The 27,306-nt window shown below is 43.7% G+C and overlaps 1 protein-coding gene across 1 annotated transcript in view; it reads right to left on the minus strand.

Moving 5' to 3' along the window:
* kcnn2 (potassium calcium-activated channel subfamily N member 2) overlaps window positions 1–27,078 on the minus strand; it is a 78,012-nt gene extending 50,934 nt beyond the window's left edge. Inside the window, exons 1-2 of the mRNA XM_063211285.1 lie at window positions 26,248–27,078; window positions 23,365–23,460 (exon numbers count right to left, since the gene is read on the minus strand). Of these exons, the coding sequence (XP_063067355.1) occupies window positions 23,365–23,460; window positions 26,248–27,078 (927 nt within the window). The remainder of the gene's footprint in view (window positions 1–23,364; window positions 23,461–26,247) is intronic.
* Between the last annotated feature and the right edge of the window lie 228 nt (window positions 27,079–27,306).

Consider the following 27,306-nt stretch of genomic DNA (forward strand, 5'->3'; position numbering starts at 1 on the left):
CGTGCCTGTGTGCGTACGCGAGTGTGTGTGTGGATTGGTCCGCAGGTTTTCTCACTTCCAAATAAAAGAATAACATCGCGCTCTCTCGCTGCCGGAGATGAGTGTAAGAGGAGACCAGTTTGGACACCACACGCACGCACACACATACTCACACACACACACACACACACTGAAACACACACACACAGACACACACACACACACATCCTGCTGCGATGTGGCCAATGCACACGCATTCGTTGCCAAAAAGGCAAGACAATCCACACCGCCCTGTTTTTTGGCTCACACTGTTGAATTAACATTCAACACTCCAGGTAGCCATTAACATACGTAGGCTAGCTATGCTAGTCAGCTGTATGAAGGGACGATATCAAAACCAGTGATCATAATAAGTTTTTTCATATTCAGAAAAAAAACCCCGATACAACTCCTGCACACTGACCATTTCACTCATTCACAACTAATGTTTTCCTGATTTATTGCTCAGGCCTACGCAGTCAGTCCTTTACAGTACAGTAGACCTTGGGGGTCGGTCATGGCTACGGTTGCCAATTGTGAATGGAAAATAACGGGACATTTCATTGTGGTGTGGGGTGTGGGAGTTCTCCCCCAGAAAATGTTTCTTAGAGGTAATTTCCTGCATTTTAACGTCCCTTGTCCCGTTTCAGCCCAATACGGAACCCATACTTTTATCTCTAAATACAGGACGATTCTGTATTTCAAGGGACAGTTGGCAGGCAACCCTAGTCATGGCCTAAAGGATATGGGGTTATTGTTACAATCGGAAGGTTGCCGGTTTGAAGTTCATACCCCATCCATGGATAAAGTGCCCTTGAGCAAGGCACCTAACTCCACATCGCTCCAAGGGCTGTAACCAACACCTTGTGCCTGTAATAATTGCAAGTCACTTTGGATAAAACCATCAGCAAAGTGTAATGAGATGTAATGTAACCAGGGTTCTGAATTGATACCAGCCAACTGGCCAAATGCTGGTGAAATTTCAGTTTGGGGTCATTTCACGTGAAATCAGACACTTTGGGACCCGGCCGACAAGGATTTATATCTTGCTGTGCCTACAAATTACACAAATCGCAAACAATACAACCTTAAGAATATGAATTATGATACATTGAAAAATTAAAAATATAAATATAAAAAACTTATATTTTAAAATGGCTGGTGTCTAAACATAGCCTGTAATGTAAACAACACCTGAAAATGGGGTGTTTGTTTCTTTATTCATTTCAGAGATAATGGGACATAAAGGTTGAAATGAGTTGTAATGAAGTAGTAATAGAGTAGTGTCAGGGACAGGACTGGACTGATCATCTGGCATAACGAGCTTTTTCCCGGTGGGCCCTGCACCCTCATCGGTCCCTATTTCAGCTACTCAAAAACTACACGGCTTCTGCCCATTGTCAATGGACAAAGTTGAAGCTAGACCATTTTAAGAATTCAGAGAAGGCAGGGTTGAAAGAGTAAGCGCAATAATGGAATTTTCTAAATGTTCATGCATCAAAAGCTATGTTGTAGCTGTATATGATGGCAACTAGTGGCTGGCATGTGTTGAGGAATGTATGCCGAGCACTGGAGAGGTGAAACTGAACTTCCTGCATCCTCATGGACCATCTCCATCCTTCACATATTCTGATAGACCTGCTGTCATGTGATATTACTATGGTATTACCATATTATTACTTGGTGATCTGTATGATGTCATATTTACGAATCCCATTATCTCTGAAATGAATAAAGAACCAAACACCAGCATTTCAGGTGTTGTTCATGACATTGCAGGCTATGTTTAGACAAGGAACTGGCCATTTTAAAATATACGTTTTTTTGATATTCAATTTTTAATTTTTCAATTTATGATAATTCATATTCTGAGGGTTGTTGTATTCCATGCTGTTTGTGTAATTTGTAGAGCCAGACAAGAGCTTTCAAATAACACCACGGACATCTTTTTGTGACTTACACTGACTGATATAATCAAGGCTGAATGCATAGTGTCCTACCCTCATATGTAAACCTTTGCTAGTCTGTTTATCCCTTAATATTGGTGTCAGATTCACACAAATGCAGTTCTGGGGTGCTACCTTGCTACTAAACAGGCACAGCAAGTATGATTGAAATCCGTGTCGGTCGGGTCCCAAAGTGTCTGATTTCACGTGAAATGACCTTTTGGCTGGTAGAAAAGGCCAATCTACTAGCCATTGCATAGCAACATGCAGAATCAGCAGAAATGGGACTTTCACATAGCCCAATTCAACATAGCATATTAGCATGTAGTTCCATTCATCAACAACTGAGACATTTACGCGTATGGTCATGCAGTCCCATTGATTCAACAGCCAGTGCCCTTGAGCAAGGCACCTAAGTCCAAATTTCTCCAGGGAATTTGACCAACAAGCTAAAAAATGATAAGTTACTGTATGTTGCTTTGGATAAAAGCGTCAGATAAGTGCACTGTAATGTAATGTAATGAAATGCCATGCACAGCAGTTCCATTAAACAACAGTAGAGATATGTACTCTCATGTAGTCCCATTCAGCACTAGAGATGGGTGTCTGTTTCATGTAATCGCATTACTCGACAATAGAGTTGGCTCTCTCCTCTGGTCCCATTCACCAACAACAGACATGGGTCTTTCATAGAGTCTCATTCAACACAGCAGACATGGGTCTTATAGCCTAAGTGTAGTTCCATTCATCAACAACTGATGTTTTTACATAGCCTACTTTCATGTAGTCCAATTGATTCAACTGCATGGTAGAGGTGGGTCGCTCATGCATACCGGTAGTCCCATTCAGGGCCAACCAGAAGAAAGGTGGTGAAAATTCAGTTGGGCTGGTAGAAAAGCAAACTTACTAGCCACTTTGACTGATAGGGAGTGTATGTGTGGCTAGCAAAACTGAACATCTATTAGCCAAATTGGCTACTGATGAAAAAATAATAATTTATAGTCCTGGTCTCATTTAACAACACCAGAGATATATACTGTATAGTACAATTCAGCAACATAGCTGTGTCTCACTGTCTACTATCTCATGCAATCAAATTAGACAACAAAAGAGTTGGCTATCTCCTAGAGATGTGCTGTAGTCCAATTCAACAACAGCAGAGATGTTTTCATACCTCCCGCAGGTGAATCCCCTATGTCACCTGTGGCGAGGTATGTAAATGTCACAGTGAACCCGACGAAGCACGAGCGAAACGCGTTGTTCACTGAAATAAAACAACAGCAAAATTATCCACCTGTGTGCCATGATTCTGCTCCTGTTCTCTGAATTACTTGTGACCTTTGAGAGATATTTACACATTCTTTTGTGTAGTTACGTTCAACGACAACAGAGACACGCACTCTTCATATCTTTCATGTAGACCCATTCAGCATAGAGAGATACTTATGTGGGGTATGTACTTTCACGTCGTCCGATGATAAGCTAGAAATCAGCACACTGAAACTCAGACAGAGGGTTTAGTCAAAGCACACAACGTTTAGACCAGTGGTTCTCAACCTTTTCAGAACAAGCACCCCCTTCCCCTCATCATAAGCCTGGCAACGCACCCCTTAGTATTGGAAATTAAAATAGACTAATGCCCCACAATGGGAACTAAGCCTCGTCCACACTCAGCTGTGTCCTTCTAAATGCCCCCTTAGGGCTGTAGGGCCCCCGTAAACACTACTTTAGACCCATCAGGGTCTTCATCAGGCATGTGTAGTCCCATTTCACAACAGTAGAGATGAGTCTTTCATGCAGCTACATTCAACAACAGAGATACATAGGGCTGGGCAATATGACGATACATATCGTTATCGTGATATAAAAGTGTATATCGTGACCTTTCTCCTATATCAGTAATTTGATCAATTTTATACAATTGAATATCATTTAATTGCATTACATGTTGTCACAATACACACTATACGTTCATGTAACTGTAAAATAAGAATAAAAAGATCCATTTTAAAGAAAGGTTGTTTTGCGACATGAAAAAATAAAGAGCAAATGAAGAGAATAACTGAAAACGTATGTAATTGTGCTGTATCGTGATATATATTGTTATCGTAATATAAAGTAATAAATATTGTGATTATATGTAGGTTTTTTTTTTGTAGTTTTTTTTCCATATCGCCCAGCCCTAATACATACAGTGAGTCCAATATGTATTTGATCCCTTGCTGATTTTGCCCGTTTGCCCACTAATAAAGACATGATCAGTCTATAAATTTATGATAATATGTATTCAAACATGGAGAGACAGAATATCAAAAAGAAATTCCAGAAAATAACTTAAAATAATATATTTTAATTTATTTGTATTTAATTTAGAGTAATAAGTATTTGACCCCTCTAGCTAAAGAAGATAAAGTGCTTTGTGGCAAAGCCCTAGTTTTCTAGCACTGAGGTTAGATGCTTCTTTTAGTTAATGACAATGTTTGTGCATATAGTAGAAACTATTTTTGCCCATTTCTCTTTGCACATTATCTCTAAAACATTAATAGTTTGCGGCTGTAGCTTGGCAAATGGGAGGTTCAGTTCTCTCCATAGAATTACTATAGGGTTAATATTTGGAGACTGTCTAGGCCACTTCACGACTTTAATATGCTTCTTATTGAGCCATTCCTTCGTTGCTTTGACTGTATGTTGTGTATTATTGTCATGTTGGGAGATCCAACAATGGCCCACCCATCAGTGTAGTGGTGGAGGGAAGGACGTTTGCACTCAGGATTGCACATTACATGTCTCCCTCCATCCATTCATTGACGATGTGAAGTTGTCCTGTGCCTTGGCCAGACAAACACCCTCAAACCATAATGATACCACTTTCATGCATGATGGTGAGGAGGGTGTTCTTGGGATCATAGACAGTGGTACTCTTTCTCAAAACACATTGAATTGTGATAATGCCAAACAGCTTGATTTTGGTTTCATCTGACTACAGCACCTCCTTATCATATCCTAAACCCGTTGGCAAACCTCAAGTGGGACTGCGCAGGTTCCTTCTGAAGTAGAGGTACCATGTGTGCACAACAGGATTTTAAACGTCTGTGCTACCAGTAGTTTTCTCAGTGATTTTGGTCCCAGTAGCTTTGATATCATTGCCTAGTTCATCCCGTACAGCTCTAGGGTGATTTCTTTCTGTTCTCATGATTATCAAATCCCTACAAAAGGTCAAATCTTGTATAGAACCCCAGACAGGCTGATAGATAGTCATTTTGTATTCCTCACATTTTGGAAGAAATGCATCAACAGCTGGGTCATTAATACCCAGTCTCTTTCTTGTGGCTTTGCAGCCTATTTAATCTTTGTTCAGGTCTAAAATCGTGTCCCTGATATCATTTGACCACTCTTTGGTCTTTCCCATGCTAGTGAGGTTGGAGTGTGACTGATTCACTCATACTATGGACTGATTCTGCTGATTCAATGTGTCTTTTATGCATGTTAGTATGTACAGGTGTCTTTAATTCAGATGACAAGTTGATCGGAAGTGCCCATCTGGTCTGTGGGCCCGGAACTGTAATCAGTTGGCAGGGGATCAAATACTTATTTTGCTCGATGAAATGGAAATAAATTAATATATATTCTCTTCAGTTAATTTCTGGATTTTCTTTTTGATATTCTGTCTCTCCATATTAGAATACATATTATCATAACATTTATTGACTGATCATGTCTTTGTTAGTAGGCAAACCAACAAAATCAGCAAGGGATCAAATACATATTGGACTCACTGTACTCGTGTAGTCTCATTCAACACCAGTATGAGATCACCAGATGTACAATAATTAGGCCTATCGCATTTGTACCATCACTTTGTCCTTTGTACGATCCAAAACACGTGATGTATGACAGTTTCAGAGTTTCATTCAGTTCATTTAATTGCCTAAAAACAACCATTTGGTCCGTGTACGAACATTTCCTCTCAAAAGCACCCAAAAATTGATAATTTGGAGGTTTTGATACGATCGTTCAACATTTTCCATCTGGTAACACCAATAGGAGATGGGTGTCTCATATCTTCCACACCGTAGCAGAGATTGGCCGTGTTGCCAGATTGAGCGATGTCCCGCCCAATTGTGCTTCTTGGGATCGGCGTCTGCGGGTAAAAATGGCATTTGGGCGGGTTTTTCTGCCGATTTCTGGTCACAGAAATCAATATAATTTACCGGTAGTTCAAATTTTGCGGGAATTAGTGCTTCTCTGTGGGGTTTGAGCATTTTTTGGGCTGGAAATCATCCGTCTCATTTGGCAACCCTGGAGATGGGTCTGATCTAATCCCATTCAACACCAGAGACATGGGTCTTTCATGTATCTACAGTGCATTCATCAACACCAGATACATGGGTCTTTCATGTAGTAGATACATTCATCACCAGTAGAGATGGGTCTTTCATGTAGCCCCATTCATCCTGCCACCGCTTACATCATGTCAATGAGAAATACCTATCAGAGCGCACACACGTGCACACACACACACACACACACACACACACACACAAACGGCAGGTGCTGCAGTATGCCTTGTCATCCATGTCAACGCATATCAAAGGCTTGCAGAATTATCGGCCGTTTACGCAGTCTACGTGCGTACCAACTTATGTGTATGTGTGCATGTGTTGTGTGTCATTGTGGTAGCTCCTGCCTTTGTATGTGTGACTGTAGCAATTTACGGTACACACTTCCCCTTGTGCGCACACAGACGTGTCTGTGTGTGTGTGCCTTTGTATTTGTGTGTATGTGTGTGCAAGCGTAATGTGTGTATGATGGAGTGGGGAAACACACATTGTCCCTGTGTTTGTGTGCAACTGTGCGTGTGTGTGTGTGTGCATGTGTGTGTGCATGTGTGTGTGCATGTGTGTGTGTGTGTGTGTGCTGGAGCGAGGGAAGGCCCATGTAATTGCCTGCGTGGCTCAGTGGCGTTCTATAAATCCCACTGATTAAAATAGACCACTGACCCATGATGCAGCACAGGGGGCTTGCACATTAATATCAAGGCAGCAAGCGCAAATGGACACACACACACACGCACGCACGCACGCACGCACACACGCACGCACGCACGCACACACACACACACACACACACACACACACAGTTAAGGGGACCACAGTAAAGTGTGTGTGTGTGTGTGTGTGTGTGTGTGTGTGTGTGTGTGTGTGTGTGTGTGTGTGTGTGTGTGTGTGTGTGTGTGTGTGTGTGTGTCCAGTACAGTGCCGTGTACAGTACATTACACTATGTCTTCTGCTGGGAGTCACTTTCAGAGGGAAACAATACGTTTGCAAAGCGATAGCTAATTACATTGCATTACGCCCTCATCCCAAGCCACGTAGTTATTCAGGCACAGAGGGTACAGGGTATGGAGCACTGTGGGGTTGGTCAGTTATTATAGTACATAGTAGACTATAGGGCTGTAACGATATGATTCGGTTCATATCACGATTTTTTTTTTTTTTTTAAACTTTATTTTTCTTTCTTAGCAATTGCAAGGTGTAAAAAAACCACACACATACAACATAAAAACTATAAAGTGTCCGGATTGGGATATGACTCAAGCTGGTGAATAATGTCCAATTCAATGTTCAATTGGTCACTGCAATGTAAATGATCCACTTTGTCCATTTTTTCACACAAGAGTCCATCTGTAGTCTTATTCTGTGGGTCAGGTCCTCCATGACATATATGTCCTGAACAATTTTCAACCAGCCCTCTTTGTCAGGGAGATCTTCCTTGTACCATTTTTTGGTAATTGTTTTTTTGCTGGCTCATATCACGATTTTTGACCTACTGTTTACAACTGATACTGATACAACCCACAATTTTTTAAATGTATCTTTTTAGATGCGTCCCAGCATCTCTATAAGAGGGTCTGTCTGTCCGTCCGTCCGTCCGTCTGAAACGCATTCGTCTGAAACGCATTCCTTCAATTGTTCCTTACTGCGGCCACAAGGCGGCAGAGTTGCCATTTTGGACCGGAGCGAATGCGTGCAAGCCAATTGTTCCTTACTGTGGCCACAAGGCGGCAGAGTTGCCATTTTGGACCGGAGCGAATGCGTGCAAGCAGAACACATTACCAAACAGGCAAGACGGCTGATGGCATTGTGAGACAACTGAGGGGGGCATTCAATTTTCGCCATTGTTTTGCGTTTGGACAATGGGAGGCAACTTTATTTTGGTTCGTCAGAAACTCGCGGAAATGAACGATTTAGAAGTCGGCAGGCAGTTTTTGACACAGATGTTTGTGCTCGGATAGAGAGGCGTTTGCATTGCATAACGCTCCACGGCATGGAACCGTAGTTAGTTGACAGGCGACCCGCAGCGCATACAGCTCTTCCTCTAAACGTTGACCTGTAACATTTGGTTATAGCTTTTCTCCTTTCAAAACATTTACATTTTCCTTTGTGCGTGGATAGAGGGGCGTTTGCATTGCATAACGCTCCACGACATGGAGCTGTAATTAGTTGACAGGCGACCCGCAGCGCAGCTCTTCCTCTAAACGTGGACCTGTAACATACATTTGGTTAGCTTTTTTTTCTTTCATAACATTCACATTTTCCTCCGCTTTTCTCCAGTCCACAAACTCGGGTTCAGAGGTCTGTGTGTAGCCTACGAGCCTCCCTTTTAATATTCCCAGCGAATTTACTTCTGCCTTTTCAGTAGTCAGTTTGAGCTGCGCACTGGAGCATGGTGCTCGAACTACAAGTAGACATCTGGGTCATTTGACATACGGTGTGTTAAAGCTAGATTTATGCTTCGCTCGCATAGAATCTGCGTCCGTCCGTTTTCTGTCTATGCGAGTCCACGCCCCCCTCTCAGAGGCTCTGCGCCCGTCGTCTAGCGCCTCGAAAAAATTCTAACTATCCGTCGGACGGACGCGGAGTACGCAGACAAAAAGGCACTATGATTGGTCGTCTCGCTACTTCCTTGTTCTGTTCTTGTGGCAGCGCAATGCCAGTAGTTTGCGAGAGCAGAGCTGTATTCTGTTAAAAACTTTATTAATGCCTTGTGTGTAAATGTGTGTAAATACACGAAGCTAAGCTAAGTAACAAACAATGCATCAGTTGAACACTCGTGGCACAATGCCTGCGGTTTTACTACCGTTCCTCCACCGAATGTAAACACACATCGGCAGAATCAACTGTCTTTACATGCTTGCATTTTCTGCTCGTGAAAACAGACTGGGTATGTCAAATAATGATACCACTGCATTGCCTTTGCAATTTGTGTGAAAATACCTAGCTAACCGGGATAGAAAGCAACATTGCTTAATAATGACCGCAGTGTTTACAATGTAGTGAAAGCCTAATCGCGCAATTTCAAATGTGGCTGGCAACGAGACCTCGGACCTCGCAGAGCTCGCAGATGCATGAATACAAAATTGGTTCGTGGCCACTCCCACGCGACTTTTCACGCTCGCAGTTGCTGAAGTCTAATCTGACCTTAGCCTACTCGTAACCTACAGGGAGGTTCTTTCGTTGGCGGGCTCCACAGGTGCTTTTCGCTGCGCTCAGAGAGCACAGGACATAACGCGTCTTTCGTAATTGCTTTGTAGTCGTTTGAATTTGGTAAACTCTGGCACGGGAGCTCACTGCTTTGTGCCTTGACGGTGAAGCTGGTTTTGAAAAATAAGCGCATAATTCACCTAAAGGGTGAACCCATAAGCACATGATTCACCCAAACGATTTTATTTATTTATTATTTGTCGATGTTTAGATTCTTTCCCACATGCACATGATGCTGAAATGGCGTGACACTAAAGGTTGATACTAATAAATGTTTGGTCAGTAATGTAGCCTACTTCATCTATTTGAAATTTGAAATCATATGGTTCTTTTCCAAATCCAAGAATGATAAGCTTATTATAGCCTAAACTGCAAAAAATAAAGCCATGTCTCGCCATTTTGCTGCCTACCACATTATTTGGAGTGTCCATGATGACCAATAAACAAAAAGTACATCCTCAGGGGGGCGTTGACAGGTTAGGAGGAGGCCAGGGGGGCGTTTGGGGGGGAAAAATTGCATTGTTGGAACTGGCATAGAGGGACGCATCTGTTGTCCGCCTGTCGGCCTTGTTCATCATTGTTTATAGGTAGAATAGATGATTACAAGAGGCTACTAATAATTTAAAAAGTTCAAAAATAAGAATGATATTGACTTGAAGCATGGAAGCATTATCACATCATATCATATGGTTGTTTTCTGGACTGAAGGGTGACAGAACTTTGAAAGGGCGTATCAGGATACGGTCTGTACATGCAAAATTGCAAGTATATTCAAACCAAATTATATAGGCCCTATTAAAATCTGTTCAGAAAGGTTTGTAGCCCTAAAATACCTGTTTTTTACACCAAGATGTTATGTTAAAAAATAGTGATATGGCCCTGCCGTGGCTCAAGCAGTTGGCACTGCACTGCTACATCGGTGACCCGGGTTCGATTCCGGTCCTTTGCAGACACCTCCTCGTCTCTCTCTCCCCACTTACTTCCTGTCTGTCTCGACTGTCCTGTCACAGAAATAAAGGCCCAAAAGCCCCAAAAATGTACTCCATTTTAGTTTAGCGGTTCTGTGTCCTTTTACATTTTCTCCAACGGAACAGTGCTACAGCAACTCATCAGGGAAAAATATTTTCTGCCGCTAGGTGGCTTCATCTAGTTTGTCAGGGTTAATAAGTCGAGTCGCTTTGGATGAAACCATCTGCTAAATGTGATGTCATGTAATGTTTTTAAGAATACAGTTGGTGGAGGACTGCACAGTGCACAAAGTGTCATAGTAGAGGAGACCAGAATGTGTGTGGGAGGTGTTAAATAGTGAATAATAACATGGGAGTGTAGAGAACTGTGCCAATAAAGGCACCATACCATACACAGGCAAACAGCCCAGTGGACCCAGATTCAAATCCTCGCACAGGAGGAGTCATTTCCCGACCCGATCTCTCTTCCTCTTCATTTCTTTACTGTCCTATCAATAAAGGCCAAGAAAAAAACACCCCAAAAAACAGACAGAAAATAAGATGGCAATAAAAGGTTGCCCTGCTGTCACAAGGGGAAAAAAACACTAAAAACTTGAACCTGTAAACCGAGGCAGGGGCAGTAACACTAGCCTGCACGGCCACCCTGCTGTGTGTTCATACCCAGCAGCCTACAGTAGACTAGCCATGCTACTACTTATACCAGGGGAGCTACAGTCAGTGATGGGTAAAATGGATTCCTTAGTTACAATCAAGTGCCACATATTCCAAATGACCTTGTTTTACCTGCCCCGTTCAACCAGGTGCTCGTTCAACCAACCGAACACGTGACTGAATTGGAATACTGTATGTGGCACTGGATTGTAAATAATGAATTCATTTTGCCAATCACTGACAACAGCAGAGTAGTAGACTAGCACTTAGTGGCCTGTCTGCCTGTCCATAATTTTGGGTAGGGTGCACACATCCAAAAACACCTTTTGCAGGTGCCAGACAGTTGAGGGAGGTAGATCTATGCCTAATGAAGATCCAGGGTGATCGAAACGTTGCTTTTAAAATAATAAAGTTTATTTTGTGGAGCTTATTGGCAGTGTGCAGACCTACAGTGTACCTCCTTCAACTGTCTGCCTGTCCGCCCGCCTGCCTGCCTGTCTTTCCCTCGCCCATACAACAAACATTTACTCTATATTTATCCTTGTGTAACGGGAGGATTGTGTGGCCCTGTTTCCCCTCGTCTGCATAATTATAAGCTAAACATCCTCCTCTCATCTCCTGACGATACCCCCCCCCCCCTTTCCTCCCCACACCCTTCTCCTCATTGGCAAGCGGAGGTGAGAGAAGGAAGGAGGGGGGTGAGTGGGGGATAAGCGGAGTAGGGAAGGGGGGTGGGGGGGCTTAGATGGGGAACAGGAGCCCCTCTTTATCAGCTGCATCCAGTTTGTTAAATTAAAGATTTACAAAGGGGGGAAAGCGAGAGGCTTGGAGCGCCTGCCTCTCATTTGCTCCCTCTCTCCCCCCCCTCTCTCTCTCATTTGCTCCCTCTCTCTCTCTCTCTCTCTCTCTCTCTCTCTCTCTCTCTCTCTCTCCCTGGCCAGCTAAGGCCACTCTCCTCAACCACATAGGGACCCTGCCAGACACACACACACACACACACACACACACACACACACACACACACACACACACACACACACACACACACACACACACACACACGACACACACACTTACCGCAGACACAGGCACAGGCGGACACTGTGTGTGTGTGTGTGTGTGTGTGTGTGTGTGTGTGTGTGTGTGTGTGTGTGTGTGTGTGTGTGTGTGTGTGTGTGTGTGTGTGTGTGTGTGTGCAGTCATGTGAATGTCTGAGTGTGCACGTGCATGTGCAAATGTGTGTGTGTGTGTGTGTGTGTGTGTGTGTGTGTGTGTGTGTGTGTGTGTGTGTGTGTGTGTGTGTGTGTGTGTGTGTGTGTGTTTGTGAATGTGTGTGTCTACCTGCCTGCGTTCCTGCATATGTGTGCCTCTGCCTGTCAATGTGTGTGTGTGTATGTGTGTGTGCGGGCATGTGTCACAATATATCCTAGCCATCAGCACTCTTTGAGAGCCAGTGGAGGACAGAGCTGTTAACACGTGCTGTCTCTCTTTCAGCCGGCCTTCCCGATGACGGCTGCCCATTGTGGAGGCTCTGTACTGCCGGGGCAATGTTGTGAGTCCCTCACTCAAAGCAGCCCAGGCCACATGAATGCACACGGACACGAACACACACAGGTCCATGAATGCACACACAGGTGTATGAACACCCACACAGGTACATACAGGTACGTGTGTACACACACAGGTGTATGAACTCACACCTGTACATGGAGGCGAACAGCTGCTTTACACGAACGCATCTTAATGCCACATTTGCTACGCTTACATGACGCTTTTAATTCCGAATTAATAATTCAGGATTAAATGGTTCCGTCAAGTTTACTTTGAACTTTCATTTAATTCTGAATTGTGAAGTGTTCACATGACATTTTCAAAGCGGAATTGAGCTTTATTCAGAATAAAAGCAAATTTATTATGAATTAAATGTTTCATGTAAACGTAGTAGCCATTGGCCATTTTACATTATGTTTTTAATACCGAATTCAGGATTAAATAGTTCCGTCGGGTTTACATTGCACAGTCATTTAATTCCAAATTCCAAGTGTTTACATGACGTTTTCAAAGTGGAATTCAATTTTATTCAGAATTAAATTCAGTTGATTATGAATCGAATGTCTCATGTAAACGAGGCCGCTAAATGCACACAAGGGCACGAATGCATTCACATGATGAATGCAGGCAGGTGCACAAACACAAACAGGTGTGTGCACCTGATTACAAGGTACAGGTACAGGTAGATACTCAAAACCACAGCTAACTACACAGGTGCAATAACACTCCTCGACATTATAGAAATGCACAGGCGAGAGAACAGTAGCCTCTTACTGCAGATGGGGTTGCCGACCTATTCACTATTTGCTGAAAATACCCAACTACATCATAACAACATTGCTATGACATTACTGAGAGCCTTAATTAACAGATTAAGACATAGCCAGTGCAATTTTGGTGAGAGTAAGGTTATAACATGGGCTCTGCGGTAAGGGGTTAAGCAGCATGAATGAACACAGATGCATGAGTGCACCTCAAAGCCACATGATTGCACACAGGCGCAGGAAGACACTCAAAACCACAGCTATGCACACTGCACACAGGAGCCACAGAAATGCACAGGCGAGTGAGCTTCAAGCAACACGAATGCACACAGGCACAATAATGCCTCTGATAGGAGGATGAATTCACGCAAGTACAGAACTGTAAAGCAGCATACATTCACACAGGCAAAAGAATGCATCTGAAAGTTAACAGGTACATGAATGCACTTCAAGGCACAGGAACACAGATTAAGCCATAGGGACACACATATGTACAGAGGAGTCAGGGGAGGTCGGAGGAGTAAGGATTTCCCCCCAGTTCTTCTAGAATTTTACTCGAACACTCTACAACTCCCATTGAAGTCTGTGTTAAAAATCTTGCAAAGTCCTTATGACCTCACAATGGGAACCACAAAATTCTAATCACATATTTGTGATGGTACTCCTCAAAGGGTTAAAAAGCCCTCTAAAAATCATTTTGAAGAGAAAAATGAAACACAACTGTGACAAAACTAGGTTAGTTCCCTCTACTCTTCCAGATGCAAAAGGAGTTCTTAATGTTTGTTAGGCCACACAGAGGCTCTGTTTTATTTAGAGAGCGTTCATTTCACCCCGGGACGAGACATCTCTTTGTGGACTGAAGGGAGAGATCTTATCTATGTATATTAAATGCGCCGGCTGCTGCAGTGGGGTGGAAGGACACAACGGCGCCTCTCTCTCTCACACACACACACACACACACACACACACACACACACACACACACACACACACACACACACACACACACACACACACACACACACACACACACACACACACACACACACACAAACGCACATGCACATGCACACAGACATAGACCAAAAGCAAATGCAATAAAGCCTGCTTGACAGACAACACCTTCTCTCACGCAGGCCGAAACCAACTGCAATAAACGCAAATGTACGACTTGTCACATGTGAATGAAGACATTTTAATCATAGGAGTGCCTTGGTCAAGAAGAAGTCTTTTTCTGCAATGAACCCTTTTTGACAGTAAATGCTCTGACACAGACCAAAGTTTTCTGCCATAACCTCTATTCGACAGACACTAATGTACCTGCTGTAATGTAGGACTTATCTGACTGACATACAGTCATCTAGCACACATTGTGCATTTGTGGTGAGAGTTACAGTACCATTCGTTTCACTTTTGGAAAACTGTTATCAAGTGAGCAGAGGCAAATAAGCAGCTTACCTCTGCATATGTTTATTCACCCTTATCTATACTTTGATAATGTCCTCTACTTTTGTACGCTGCTTTGGATATTAAAAAAACGTAATGTAGTATATAATGTAATTCATAGAGACTGCAGATAAATTGCAAAAAATATATACAGGCTAGCAAAAAGGCAAGACAGGGCAGACCTCCACCATAGCATGGCTTATCTAACAAAAACACACAGCTCTCCTCCAAGGCATGGCATATCTGCCAACAGTGAAGAGACCACCGTGCCATGCACACTCCATGCCATAATTAACCCCTTTGCACAGAGCCTGTTATAACCTTACTCTCACCAAAATGGTAATGGCTATGTCTTACTCTGTTACTTAAGGCTCTCTGTAACGTCATAGCAATGTTGTTTTGATGTAGTTGAGTATTTTCAGCAAATAGTGAATAGGCCTGCTGGCGACCCCATCTGCACAATGAGGCTACTGTATCCTTTTTTTAAATCCTGGCCTATTATAAGATTAGACGGCCTTTCCTGTATCATGTTGTTCAGCGTGGTACTATTATCTAAGAGTCTTGAATACTCACTTCTTCTCCATACAATGGGCCTACATTTAAATACCGTACACTTGTCCTAGTGATGCACTACCGAGCTGTCTGCCTGTTTGTCCACCTGTGATGTGTGAATGTTGTCTGCAAGGGGCGCCAAACACAAACAGAGTCATACACTTTGGCACACACACACACACACACACACACACACACACACACACACACACACACACACACACACACACACACACACACACACACACACACACACACACACACACACACACACACACACACACACACACACACACATATACAGGCAACATCACAGGCATTCAACATTGACCAGGGGGCTAAGCTGTTACCTGATTGCTCTTCTTGTAGTTTGCTTTGTTTTTTTGCTTTTTTTTGTTCTAAATTCGAATGCAACCATTTATTTTAAATCCCTCTCTGTAATAAGACGGTTTCCTGGATCATCACCAAAAGCTTATACTGTTTCACTGGAGCATGCCCAACCTCCCATGTAAATATTGCATATTTTTTTTCAGAAAGTTTACCAAATTACCAAACAATTAAACAGTTTGCAGTAGAAAAACAAATGCAGTTGCCAGAGATGAACATGTGCTCTGAAAAGACAGCAAGAACACTTAATCTGCACCACAGACGGTTGTGGTCATTGAAGAGACCTTCATGTTTATCACAGTCTTAGTTCAATATATCTCTCACTTGCACTGTTGCCGTTGCTCTTATTGCCAATGCACGTTTTTTCGTATGGGTTGTTTTTAGGACACACACATAAAAAGCCATGAAATATTTCCCCGAGACAAATAAACACTGGCAATATTTTGGAACAGCTAATGACTTTCTGAAAACCCCTCTGGGTAAAATCCAACATGTCACTTAAAATTAATTTAGTCTCAACAGACGAAGTCAATATTGATCCCTATTTTTGGAGAATTTTTCAATTTCAATGTAATCAGTGTAATTACATACGAATGAATTAAAAATATCCCAGACGCTAACAGACAGAGAGAGACACAGAAAAATGACGCTAACAGACAAAGCCAAAGAAAACGATGGACAAACTGACAGACAAACCATGGATGATATACTGGGACAGGAGAACCAGATTAACTACAAAACCAGATGAACTAGAAACCCAGATTAACTAGTGTGTGGAAGTGTTAAAAGTCGTCCAGATTTACTAGTGTGTTGCTGAAGGTTCCTTGCGCCCCTTCAGCATTGGGGTGAACTCTGTTACTGCATATCTGTATGGCAGGATTCATGCAAAAGCACGCTACACCATAACACTACACAGTAATATACTTAGTGACTGCCTTAAAAACACAATTACCGTAAGCATCCCCCTAACACACGCCATTCCACTAGTGGAACACTGTAATATTCCCTGAAAAAATGTACTACATCACTATATACAGTACATACATTACAACTTGGTCATTGCCTTTCTGGAAACAGCAGATTTATAACAGGGACCGTGACTTACTGGGCTAAAGCTGTACTGTATGCAGCTACATTTTTTCAGGACATCTTAAGAGAAAAAGTACAAAAGGATAAGCAAAACCTTCAACACTGCTGTTTTACTGTACTACCACAGAGAAACAGGAGACACTTTCTCTACACATTACAATACATTACACTTAAGTGACACTTTTAAGCAAAGCAAATTACAGGTAGGTAGGCTACAGGGTATTGGTTACAGTAGGTCTATAGAGTGATGTGGGGCTACGTTCCTAGCTGAAAGTAGCTTTCACCATCACCTACCTACTAGTTAGGCTGAGATTCGAACCTGGAACCCTTTGACCCCTATAATAACTCCTCCCGAGTCCCTAACCATTAGCTCACGGGTGTCCTTAGTATCTCTCTCTCTCTGCACATGATGTGGTGTTCACCATGTGGCTGTTCTTGGCAATACCTCTCTCTCTGCATGTAGCCTCGGTCGCAACCAGGAAGCAGACTCATCGACCACAACACGTGATCTGCTTGGTCATAGAAAGGTGAACATACTGTACAGTGCCTACAAAAGTCTACACACCCCTGTTCAAATGCCATTTTTATGATGTAAAAAAGGACAGAAAGACAAATGATTTCACAATTTTTCCCACTTTAATCTAAATTATTATCCTGTACAATGCCATTGTAAAACAAGCCCAAAGCTTTAAAGGGAAAAATTAAGAATAAGAAACTTAAAGTGGAAAAGGTTGTGAAATCATCTGTCTTTTGAAAAAAAGACAAAAACCTGGCATTTGAACAGGGTTGTATAGACTTTTTATAGGCACTGTAAAAGTTCTGCAAACAACGTGACTTCCAAAGAGTAAAAAATGCTGCTTCCTACTTAAAGCAATGAGTAAACCGCTTCACCAACATGTGGACTGTACGTAATTCATGTCAGCTAGTTGCTAGATGAGTGCCAATCAGGGAAGGTTACTGATGTCAGTGCAGCGAGGTGAGAGCAGCTGCAGAGCAGCGCAACTGAAAATCGTGGACACAATTCCTAACCAGAGTGCATTTTCGTAATTTCGCAGGGGTCATGCGCAGACTGCTGCAAACAAATGCCCCATCAAGAACAAGCCCCATGCCTGTTGTACACCATGCTGCTGTCCTTGGTGGTATCTCTCTCTCTCTCTCTCTCTCTCTCTGCTATACACCATACAACTGTCCTTGGTGGTATCTCTCTCTCTCTCTCTCTCTCTATGCTATACGCCATACAACTGTCCTTGGTGGTATCTCTCTCTCTCTCTCTCTCTCTCTCTCTGCTATACACCATACAACTGTCCTTGGTGTTATATCTCTGACTGCACATGTCATGTGTACAGCATACGGCTGTCCTTGGTGGTATCTCTCTCTCTCTCTTTCTCTCTCTCTCTCTCTCTCTCTATCTCTCTCTGCTATACACCATGCTGCTGTCCTTGGTGGTATGTCTCTGTCTGCACATGTCTGGTGTACACCATGCGGCGGTGTGGAATGACTAATGTCTGCCAGATGACCTTCTCCCCTCTTGCAAGTGAGATTTGAGTGGCCCGCTCCGTAATAGCCAAAGGTCAATACGAAAAGAGAGCCCACACTGTCCACTTTGCCGCAATTACGCTAACCACTCCACTCCATTGCACTGCACTGGACTGGACAGCACAGGAACGCTGCCTGAAACATCCTCGTGGAAGATTACTGTGCAAAAGCACACTAACCTTTGCTACAGCATAGTGTACACACACACACACACACACACACACACACACACACACACACACACACACACACACACACACACACACACACACACACACACACACACACAGAGCCGTTCAACCTCTCGTGTGTTTGTCCAGCAGAGTAGCGTTAAAGAGAACCCAGTGGGCCCTACCATGGCTGATATGGTAGGGCACGCGTTTACCACTCGGCTGACCTGGGTTCGATTCCCGGTCCGGGTCCTTTGCCGGTCCTTCCCCATCTCTCTCTCCCAGCTCACTTCCTGTCTCTCCTCCACTATCCTGTGGGCTGAAAAGCCCCCAAAATACTTAAAAAAAAGAGAAGCCAGTGTATGAATGAACACTTGCTGCAGCAGACAAACACTGAGGTAGATTATTATCTTGTTGTGTGTCAACAGAAAAAAACATAACCAGCGAAGATAAATAGAATGTTACAATTACCAAAGCAGATTTTCAGCCAACAGAATATTTGCGGGACAAAAGCAAGCCTCTATTGTCTGTGCAAAAGTGCAGCTCTGGCCTGTGGGAATATTTTTCTGTAATCACTGAAGCCCAGACAGGACCAGAATGTTCCACTGCCTTCCAGTCCAGTGTCACTCGCAGGGGGGACAGACACGACAGACACCAAATAAGAAGGAACGGACTTGTGTTGAACCATGGGATGACAGTACTTGACAGAGCAATGCTGTACACAATTTTTTTTCTTTAAGACTCCATTTAGACAGGCGAGGGATAGGGGAGGACCGAGACACGAACCCAGACCAGAATTGAACCTGTATCCCCAGTGTAACAGTACAGCTCCTTAGCCGTTTGAGCCACGGCTGAGGCCAGAGCTACAACATTGATTCACTTCATCGCAACACAGTCTGAACAAGTTTGTGGACCTTCATCTCTTCATCAAATAATATAGTTTTAAAACTTCTGAATTACGTTAACATGAGGTAGTAATTGTGTTTCAAAAACAGCTAACATGAGGTAATTGAGTTTAAAAAACTGTTAACGTGAGGTAATTGTGTTAAATACACCCAAGATGGTTGCTTAAATCCATTAGATGTCCATCTCATTGTGTTCAGTGTAAGAGTTGCCGGCACAGCTTATTGACAAGTCATCTCTGCTTAAGAGAATGCTGGGCAGGAGCAACATTTTTGTAATCTTAATTGAGTGGTACTACAACGTAGGCATAAATGCTGAATTGCACAATCACACACACACACACACACACACACACACACACACACACACACACACACACACACACACACACACACACACACACACACACACACACACACACACACACACACACACACACACACTTTCTCCCTCTCCACCTCTTTCTCCATCTCACCCCTCTCTTCTGCCCTCTCTCCTCTCTTCCCCTCTCCACCACTCTCTCGCTCTCCCCCCTCATCTGCTCCCTCTCTTTTCCCCCTCTTTTTCCTCTCTCGCTCTTCTCTCCTGCCCCCTCCCTCCTTCTCACTCCCTTCTTCTCCCCCCCTCCCCCTCTCGACCACTTTCTCTCCCCTTCTGCTCTCTCCCTCTCCCCCCTCTCTCTCCTCTCTGCCTCTACCCCCTCTCTGCCTCCCCTCTCTTTCTCCCTCTCCCCCTCTCCACCCCTCTCTCCCTCTGGCCCCTCTCCTCCCCAGTCACACAAACACAGTAAGTAATGCAACAATGCTTTGACGCAAGGTCATAAAACTGTGCATTGTCCAAGTGTTAGAGCCGCTGAGGCCGGCCAATAGCATCCAAGCAGCCAGCTAACCCTCAGCACGACATGTGGTGTTCCCACAGACCAAGCACGGGCTAGGCTCACTCTCCTGCTCAGGGAACACGCAGTCAATTCTGCAGTGTTATATCAACACTCGGAGAATCGAATTTAACACTACTCTAAGAGTTGAACTAATATGTTGAGTTAACTCACTATAGGGCACGTGCTCCACAGGCTCAAAGCACAGGCTCTCGCTGTCTCTCAGACAGCGCACAGTTAACAATGCAAGGTTAATTCAGCACTTAGAGAGCTGAATTTAACACCCATAGTATTGGAAGTACTCTTTGACGATTGAACTAAGATACCATGGCACGTGTACCCACAGATGAAGCACAGTCTCACTCTGCTACTCAGGGGACATGCAGTAAATTATGCAGTGTTAAATCAACACTCGAGTGAGTTGGAACTACACTGCAAGAGTTGAACTAACAGGGAATGTGTTCCCACAAGTACAAGCACAGGCTCACTCGGCTTCTAAGGCATCAAACAGTACATTTTGAAGAGGTAATTACAGAGCAACTGCCCTATTTTGAACATGTAGGCCCTTTTCTGAACTGTCTTCAATAAAGTAGAGCGGTCCTCACCCATTTTTGATGTTTACTGCTGCCGCCGTTATTTGGCTAATTTGGATTTTTTTCTCAATTGACATTATAATGGCTGTCTATGGGCATGGCCAAATCCGTTCTTAAAACCACCCTGAATGTTTGATTTTGAAAGTATGTATCTCACTAAGTTGTTAGAGTGTTCACTTGCATTTCAAGTTTGAATGTGAAATATGGCTTCTGTCATTTTTTCTTTGCCATTTTGTGAATTAAAGAAAAAATGTATTTACAAACTGTGGCATAAAACATGAAAGAAGCCATGTTTTACTATAACACGTGTTATGAAATACTACTACCACTAAACCACTTGGTGAGTTACACATTCCTCAACACAAATGCTAAGTGTGGTTTTCAGAACAGATTTGGACATACCCATAGACGACCATTATAAAGCCAGTTGAGACAAAATCCAAATTAGCCAAATAACAGAGACAGCAGCAAACTTAAAAAAAAATGGTGAGGACCACTCTACTTTATATAAGACAATTCAGAAAATGGGGTAAATGTTTAAAATAGTGCAATTGTCCTTTAAGCACATGGAGAGTAAAGTTTGGCAACCATAGTGTTAAACAGTGTCATAGTCGTTAAGAGTTGAACTAAGACGACACGTGTTCCCACAAGCTAAGCACAGGCTCATTCCGCCACTCAGGCTCCACGAAGAAAATGTTCCAGTGTTCATTCAGTTGGAACTACTCTTTGAGAGTTGAACTAAGCCCCGGTCAGGTATGTATTCCCAAAAGCAAAACACAGGCTCACGCTGCTACTCAGGCACTGCACAGTGCATGTTGAAGTGTTAATTGAACACTTGAAGGGTTGAATTTAATACCTATACAAAGAGTTGTTCTACAATTTTAGAGTTCCCACAAGTGATGCACAGGGTCTCCGTGATAGTAGTGCATCATGCAAACTGCACAGGCTCACCCTAATAGTCTTGTCCACTCCTGCGAACTACACAGAGGAGAGTGATGTGCTATTTTTTTGCCTGTGCTTGATGTATGTGCTCTTCCCCATCTCTCTGGGTTTGAGCTATTATGTGACACTCCTTCTTTTCGTCCTTCTCACTCAACAGACTGACACCACCTCTCTCTCTCTCTGTCTCTGTCTCTCTCTCTCTCTCACACACACACACATTCTCTCTCTCTCTCTCTCTCTCACACACACACTCTCTCACACACACACACACACACACACACACACACACACACACACACACACACACACACACACACACACACACACACACACACACACACACACACACACACACACACACACACACACGACCAGCTACACAAGGAAACATAGTTCAAAATGGCTCCATTGCCGGCTGGCTGGAGTCAGACTCCTTCTAACACAGCACATGTAGGAAGATAAACTCCAACCAGCCAGCAGAACAGCACTGCACCTGCAGTGAAGTTCCTGTAGCTTTGTCCATGAGAGAGAGAGAGAGAGAGAGAGAGAGAGAGAGTGAGTGAGTGAGTGAGTGAGTGAGTGAGAGAGAGAGAGAGAGAGAGAGAGAGAGAGCGGGGGAGAGAGAGAGAGACAGACAGCGAGAGAGAGAGAGAGAGAGAGAGAGAGAGAGAGAGAGAGAGAGAGAGAGAGAGAGAGAGAGAGAGAGAGTGGGAGCCCACATGTCAGTACCACACTAGGCTACAGTGGAGCGGCCTCCTCTCTCCTCTTCCTCTCCCATCCTGGACAGCAGAAGCAGTATGCACCTACAGCAGCTAATACACTCCGCAGAGTTGATTCGACACCCAGAGTGCCATTATTTAACACCCCTAGTGTTCGTCACACTATCTACGATTCGAATGAACCTTTTACTGTGTACAGCTCTAAGGACTCATCTGTTTCATGTGAAATTGCCCGTCTTTGTTCCGTTGCAGTGCTTTCTGTTGCCCATGCGAGAGCCGTCCCTCTTTTCTGAGCTCTGTTCTATAGCACTTAACTGTAGAGTGGGTATCACAGTACACTCCTGCTACTGCTTCCAACACGGCACAGTTCTAATAATACGTTAGATACTTGTACTGTATGCATGTATAGTCTTCTTTTAACACTGCACTTGTGTTTACTGCCAATATTAGGTAGGCTATTCTATTCTATTCTATTCTATTCCATTCTATTCTACTCTATTCTATACGGCAGAAAACACTATCACCCATGTGGCCTAGAAGTCATAAAAGTGGTCACAAAAAAGGTCACACTTTGACAAAAAAAACCCACAGAATAAGGCCACACTTTGACAGACAAGGACTGGATAAGTCACGTGTACTTTGATTAGAAATGAGCGTGGAGCGAGAATAGCTTGGTTGGTGGTTGTGGTGAGGGAGGGAGGGAGGCCTTACCTGGATTTCCCTGGCGTGGTAGATGATGATCAGTCCCAGGAGGATGATGGTGGAGAGACTGATGAGGCATTTCAGTGCTAATGAATACAAGGACTCCTGAAAGAGAGGACACCACTTACACACCTTCACAAGACACATAGCAGGGATATATAGCAGCATAGCCTACCTTATTACGTATACACCTTCACAAAGAATAGACAGACTAACATGTAACATAGCTTCCTGTACTACTTAGAAATGTTAACAAGACACAGGGACATGGCCTGCCTTACCACATGCACAGCCTCGCAGGAATAGACAGACTAAGATGTAATAGCCTACCTTACTAGGCTTACACATTTTCACATGAATAGATACATGAAGGCCCACTGCACTTACACACCTCACAGGACACAGTAATATAGTCTACCTTACTAGGCTACTTACACACGTCCCAAGACACAGTAATATAGTCTACCTTACTAGGCTACTTACACACGTCCCAAGACACAGTAATATAGTCTACCTTACTAGGCTACTTACACACGTCCCAAGACACAGTAATATAGTCTACCTTACTAGGCTACATACACACGTCCCAAGACACAGTAATACAGTCTACCTTACTAGGCTACTTACACACGTCCCAAGACACAGTAATATAGTCTACCTTACTAGGCTACTTACACACGTCCCAAGACACAGTAATATAGTCTACCTTACTAGGCTACATACACACGTCCCAAGACACAGTAATACAGTCTACCTTACTAGGCTACTTACACACGTCCCAAGACACAGTAATATAGTCTACCTTACTAGGCTACTTACACACGTCCCAAGACACAGTAATATAGTCTACCTTACTAGGCTACATACACACGTCCCAAGACACAGTAATACAGTCTACCTTACTAGGCTACTTACACACGTCCCAAGACACAGTAATACAGTCTACCTTACTAGGCTACTTACACACGTCCCAAGACACAGTAATATAGTCTACCTTACTAGGCTACTTACACACGTCCCAAGACACAGTAATACAGTCTACCTTACTAGGCTACTTACACACGTCCCAAGACACAGTAATATAGTGTACCTTACTTACACACCTTAACAAAACATGTAGTCTTATTTATGTAAGTGAGGTCATTCTGCCCTAGTTCCCCACTCAGGGCTCGAACCTGCCACCTACCAGTCAACACTCCAGTTGAAGGCACAGCACGATACCGCTGAGGTTAAGATCCAGACCGATAGTTCGGCGTTACTGATAATGTATGAGACTTCGGAAGGCAGGTTTACTAACGTTCTATGCCGAACTCTGCTTGTTGGCATCCGTTACACTTACACACCTTCACAAGACAAAGGAATAGAGCCTAGATTACCGTTAACGCAACCTCACCAGACACACACTGGCATGACTACAATAGATACCTGCATTACATACTATACCTTTTCATCACTCACACACCCTTGGAAGACACAGTAATACACCTTACCACTTCCATACCCTCACAAAACAGATACACTAACACACCTGACACAGATTCACAAGACACACTATAGAATAGAAACACTAACACATCTCAATAGATACACTAACATACCTATTATAATATATACACTAACATAGGCTACCTATTATAATAGACACATACCTATTACAATAGACACACTCACATAGGCCTACCTACTTGAATAGATACACTACCATACCTTTTTACCACATACACAACATCACAAGACACACTAACATACCTATTAGAATAGACACACTAACATACCTATTAGAATAGATACACTAACATACATTGACACATGGTCACAAAACACAATACCATGTCGGCCTACATACGCACATTCACAAGACACACACTGATATACAATAGATACATTATACCTTTTTATCACTTACACATCTTCACAAGACACAGTAATAATCCTTACTACTTAAACAACAATCATCAGAAAAGGTACACTATCATACCTAAAGCTTAAGCACTTTCACAACAAGATCCACAATGTAGGCCTACTAGCACACCTTCACTCACAAGGCACACTAACATGCTGTGACTTCTTACCACGTACACACCATCACAAGACACACTGACATACCTATTCGAATAGATACACTATATATCGTCTTAACACTTCACACACCTTCAGAAGACACACTAACATAACATCTTTACTGTTATAGATACAACACCAACATGCCTTTCTTATCACTTACACACCTTGAAACAACTGTAAAATACCTTCACAAGACACAGTAAGAAACCGTCTTTAAAATGAGGCTATTCATTACATTCACTACAATGGATACAGTGTATCCGATATGCGAATATACCTTCTGACCACTTCCACACCTTCTCAAGAACATAGCTCCTTATCAGTTACATACGTGTACCTTCACAAGATACACTTGGCAACCCTATCTCTTTCATGCAGTTTCCACTGCCAATCTCCTGACAAGGTTCTATCACTAAACAGTTGTGCAGACGCATAGCCTATCTAAACCCCAAATACATTTCAGGAACATTTGATTAAAATGATCAAAAACACCTTATAAAAGAAGACAATAATGGAAAAAAGCCTTTGGCTATCTTTAAAAGTCAGTAACATTAATCTTACAGCAACACTCAGTGGCTGAACCGTGGGCTATCAATTTACACTAACACCTGCCCAAGTATTTAGCCTGTGCTCTAATTGCCAGATCCATTAGGACGCACACTTCCTAAAATTGGCTGAAATGTGCCAGGCGAGGGGGCTGTGCGGTGACCTTGTTGATTGCGCTTTAATGCACTTCCCAAACTTGTGTTCCCCGTCTGTTGTCAGGCCGAAGACTAATGTATTCTGACCTAGATGGGGATCTGCTCTCCACAGGATTGAGTTACGCACCTTCCCATATGCCCCCCATGACAGTTCCGTTTCTATGACCATAACAACGATCCCAAACATCCCAAAGATCAGCGCGTAGTCGCTGAGCCGTTTCCTCTTCTCAAATAAGGCCCTTCTGTGTCCGAGCTTCTGCCCGATATTCTGGTTTTTCTTTTTGCCCTTTTCCTTGCCTCCTCCTCCGCCACTGTCGTGGCCCCCTCCTCCACCTCTATCTCCCGACGCGTAAGGCATTAGGGTGGTCGAGTTGTTCTCCGGTTTAGCGGCGAGGGTGTCCGACGCATCCGCAGTGGAGATGGGCTGCAGCGGCTGGGACTCTGAATCAAACTCGTGTATGTTTCTTCGGGACGAGCTCAAGTTGCTCAACGGGCGCATGACGCCGCCGTTGTACCTGCAGCTGCTCATGGCTATTTGCTTATAGGAGTTACTCTCTCTGCGGCTGCTGGCCGGGCTGCCCCGCTGGCCGCTGTGGCACTGCTGCTGCTGATGCTGCTGCTGGCGATGATGATGATGATGTCTGGATGAACTACCATGACTAGAGGGCGTGAACTCGTACGCGCTAAACTGACAGCCTTGTCTCGAGGACGATATGGACGGCGTCCTTAAAGTTCCGTGAGGGGTCGGTGACGTCCCGTGAGAAACGAGGCTTTTTCGCGCAGCATCGCAGGCAGAGTTGTCGCAGGTACAGCCCCGCTCCTGCTGGTGGTTGGCGGAGGGGAGTTCTGGGCGACCGCAGTAATGCTGGTACTTACAGTGCTGGAGCTGCTGCTGCTGCTGCTGCTGTGGCTGCTGGTCGGGATAGAACTCGTTCTGCAACTGCAATGGGCTTTCCATGTCAGTGCTGCCGTTTAAAGCAGCAGGCGGGCAGCACCGAGTACCCAGCACCCGAAGAGGGGGCGTTGTGGTAGCGCAGCGGGGTTAGGATAGACCCTCATCGGCTCCTGTAGGATCCAGGCCAGCTTCGCGATTGGATGTGCGCCCCAAAACAACTGGCGTGACGTCACCTCGGTGGCAGGTCGTTACATGCGTTCAAATATTCATTAATCTCCTTAAGAAATTATC

Source organism: Engraulis encrasicolus, chromosome 11 (genome assembly GCF_034702125.1).
Source record: "Engraulis encrasicolus isolate BLACKSEA-1 chromosome 11, IST_EnEncr_1.0, whole genome shotgun sequence".
In the NCBI taxonomy this organism is placed as follows: Eukaryota; Metazoa; Chordata; class Actinopteri; order Clupeiformes; family Engraulidae; genus Engraulis; species Engraulis encrasicolus.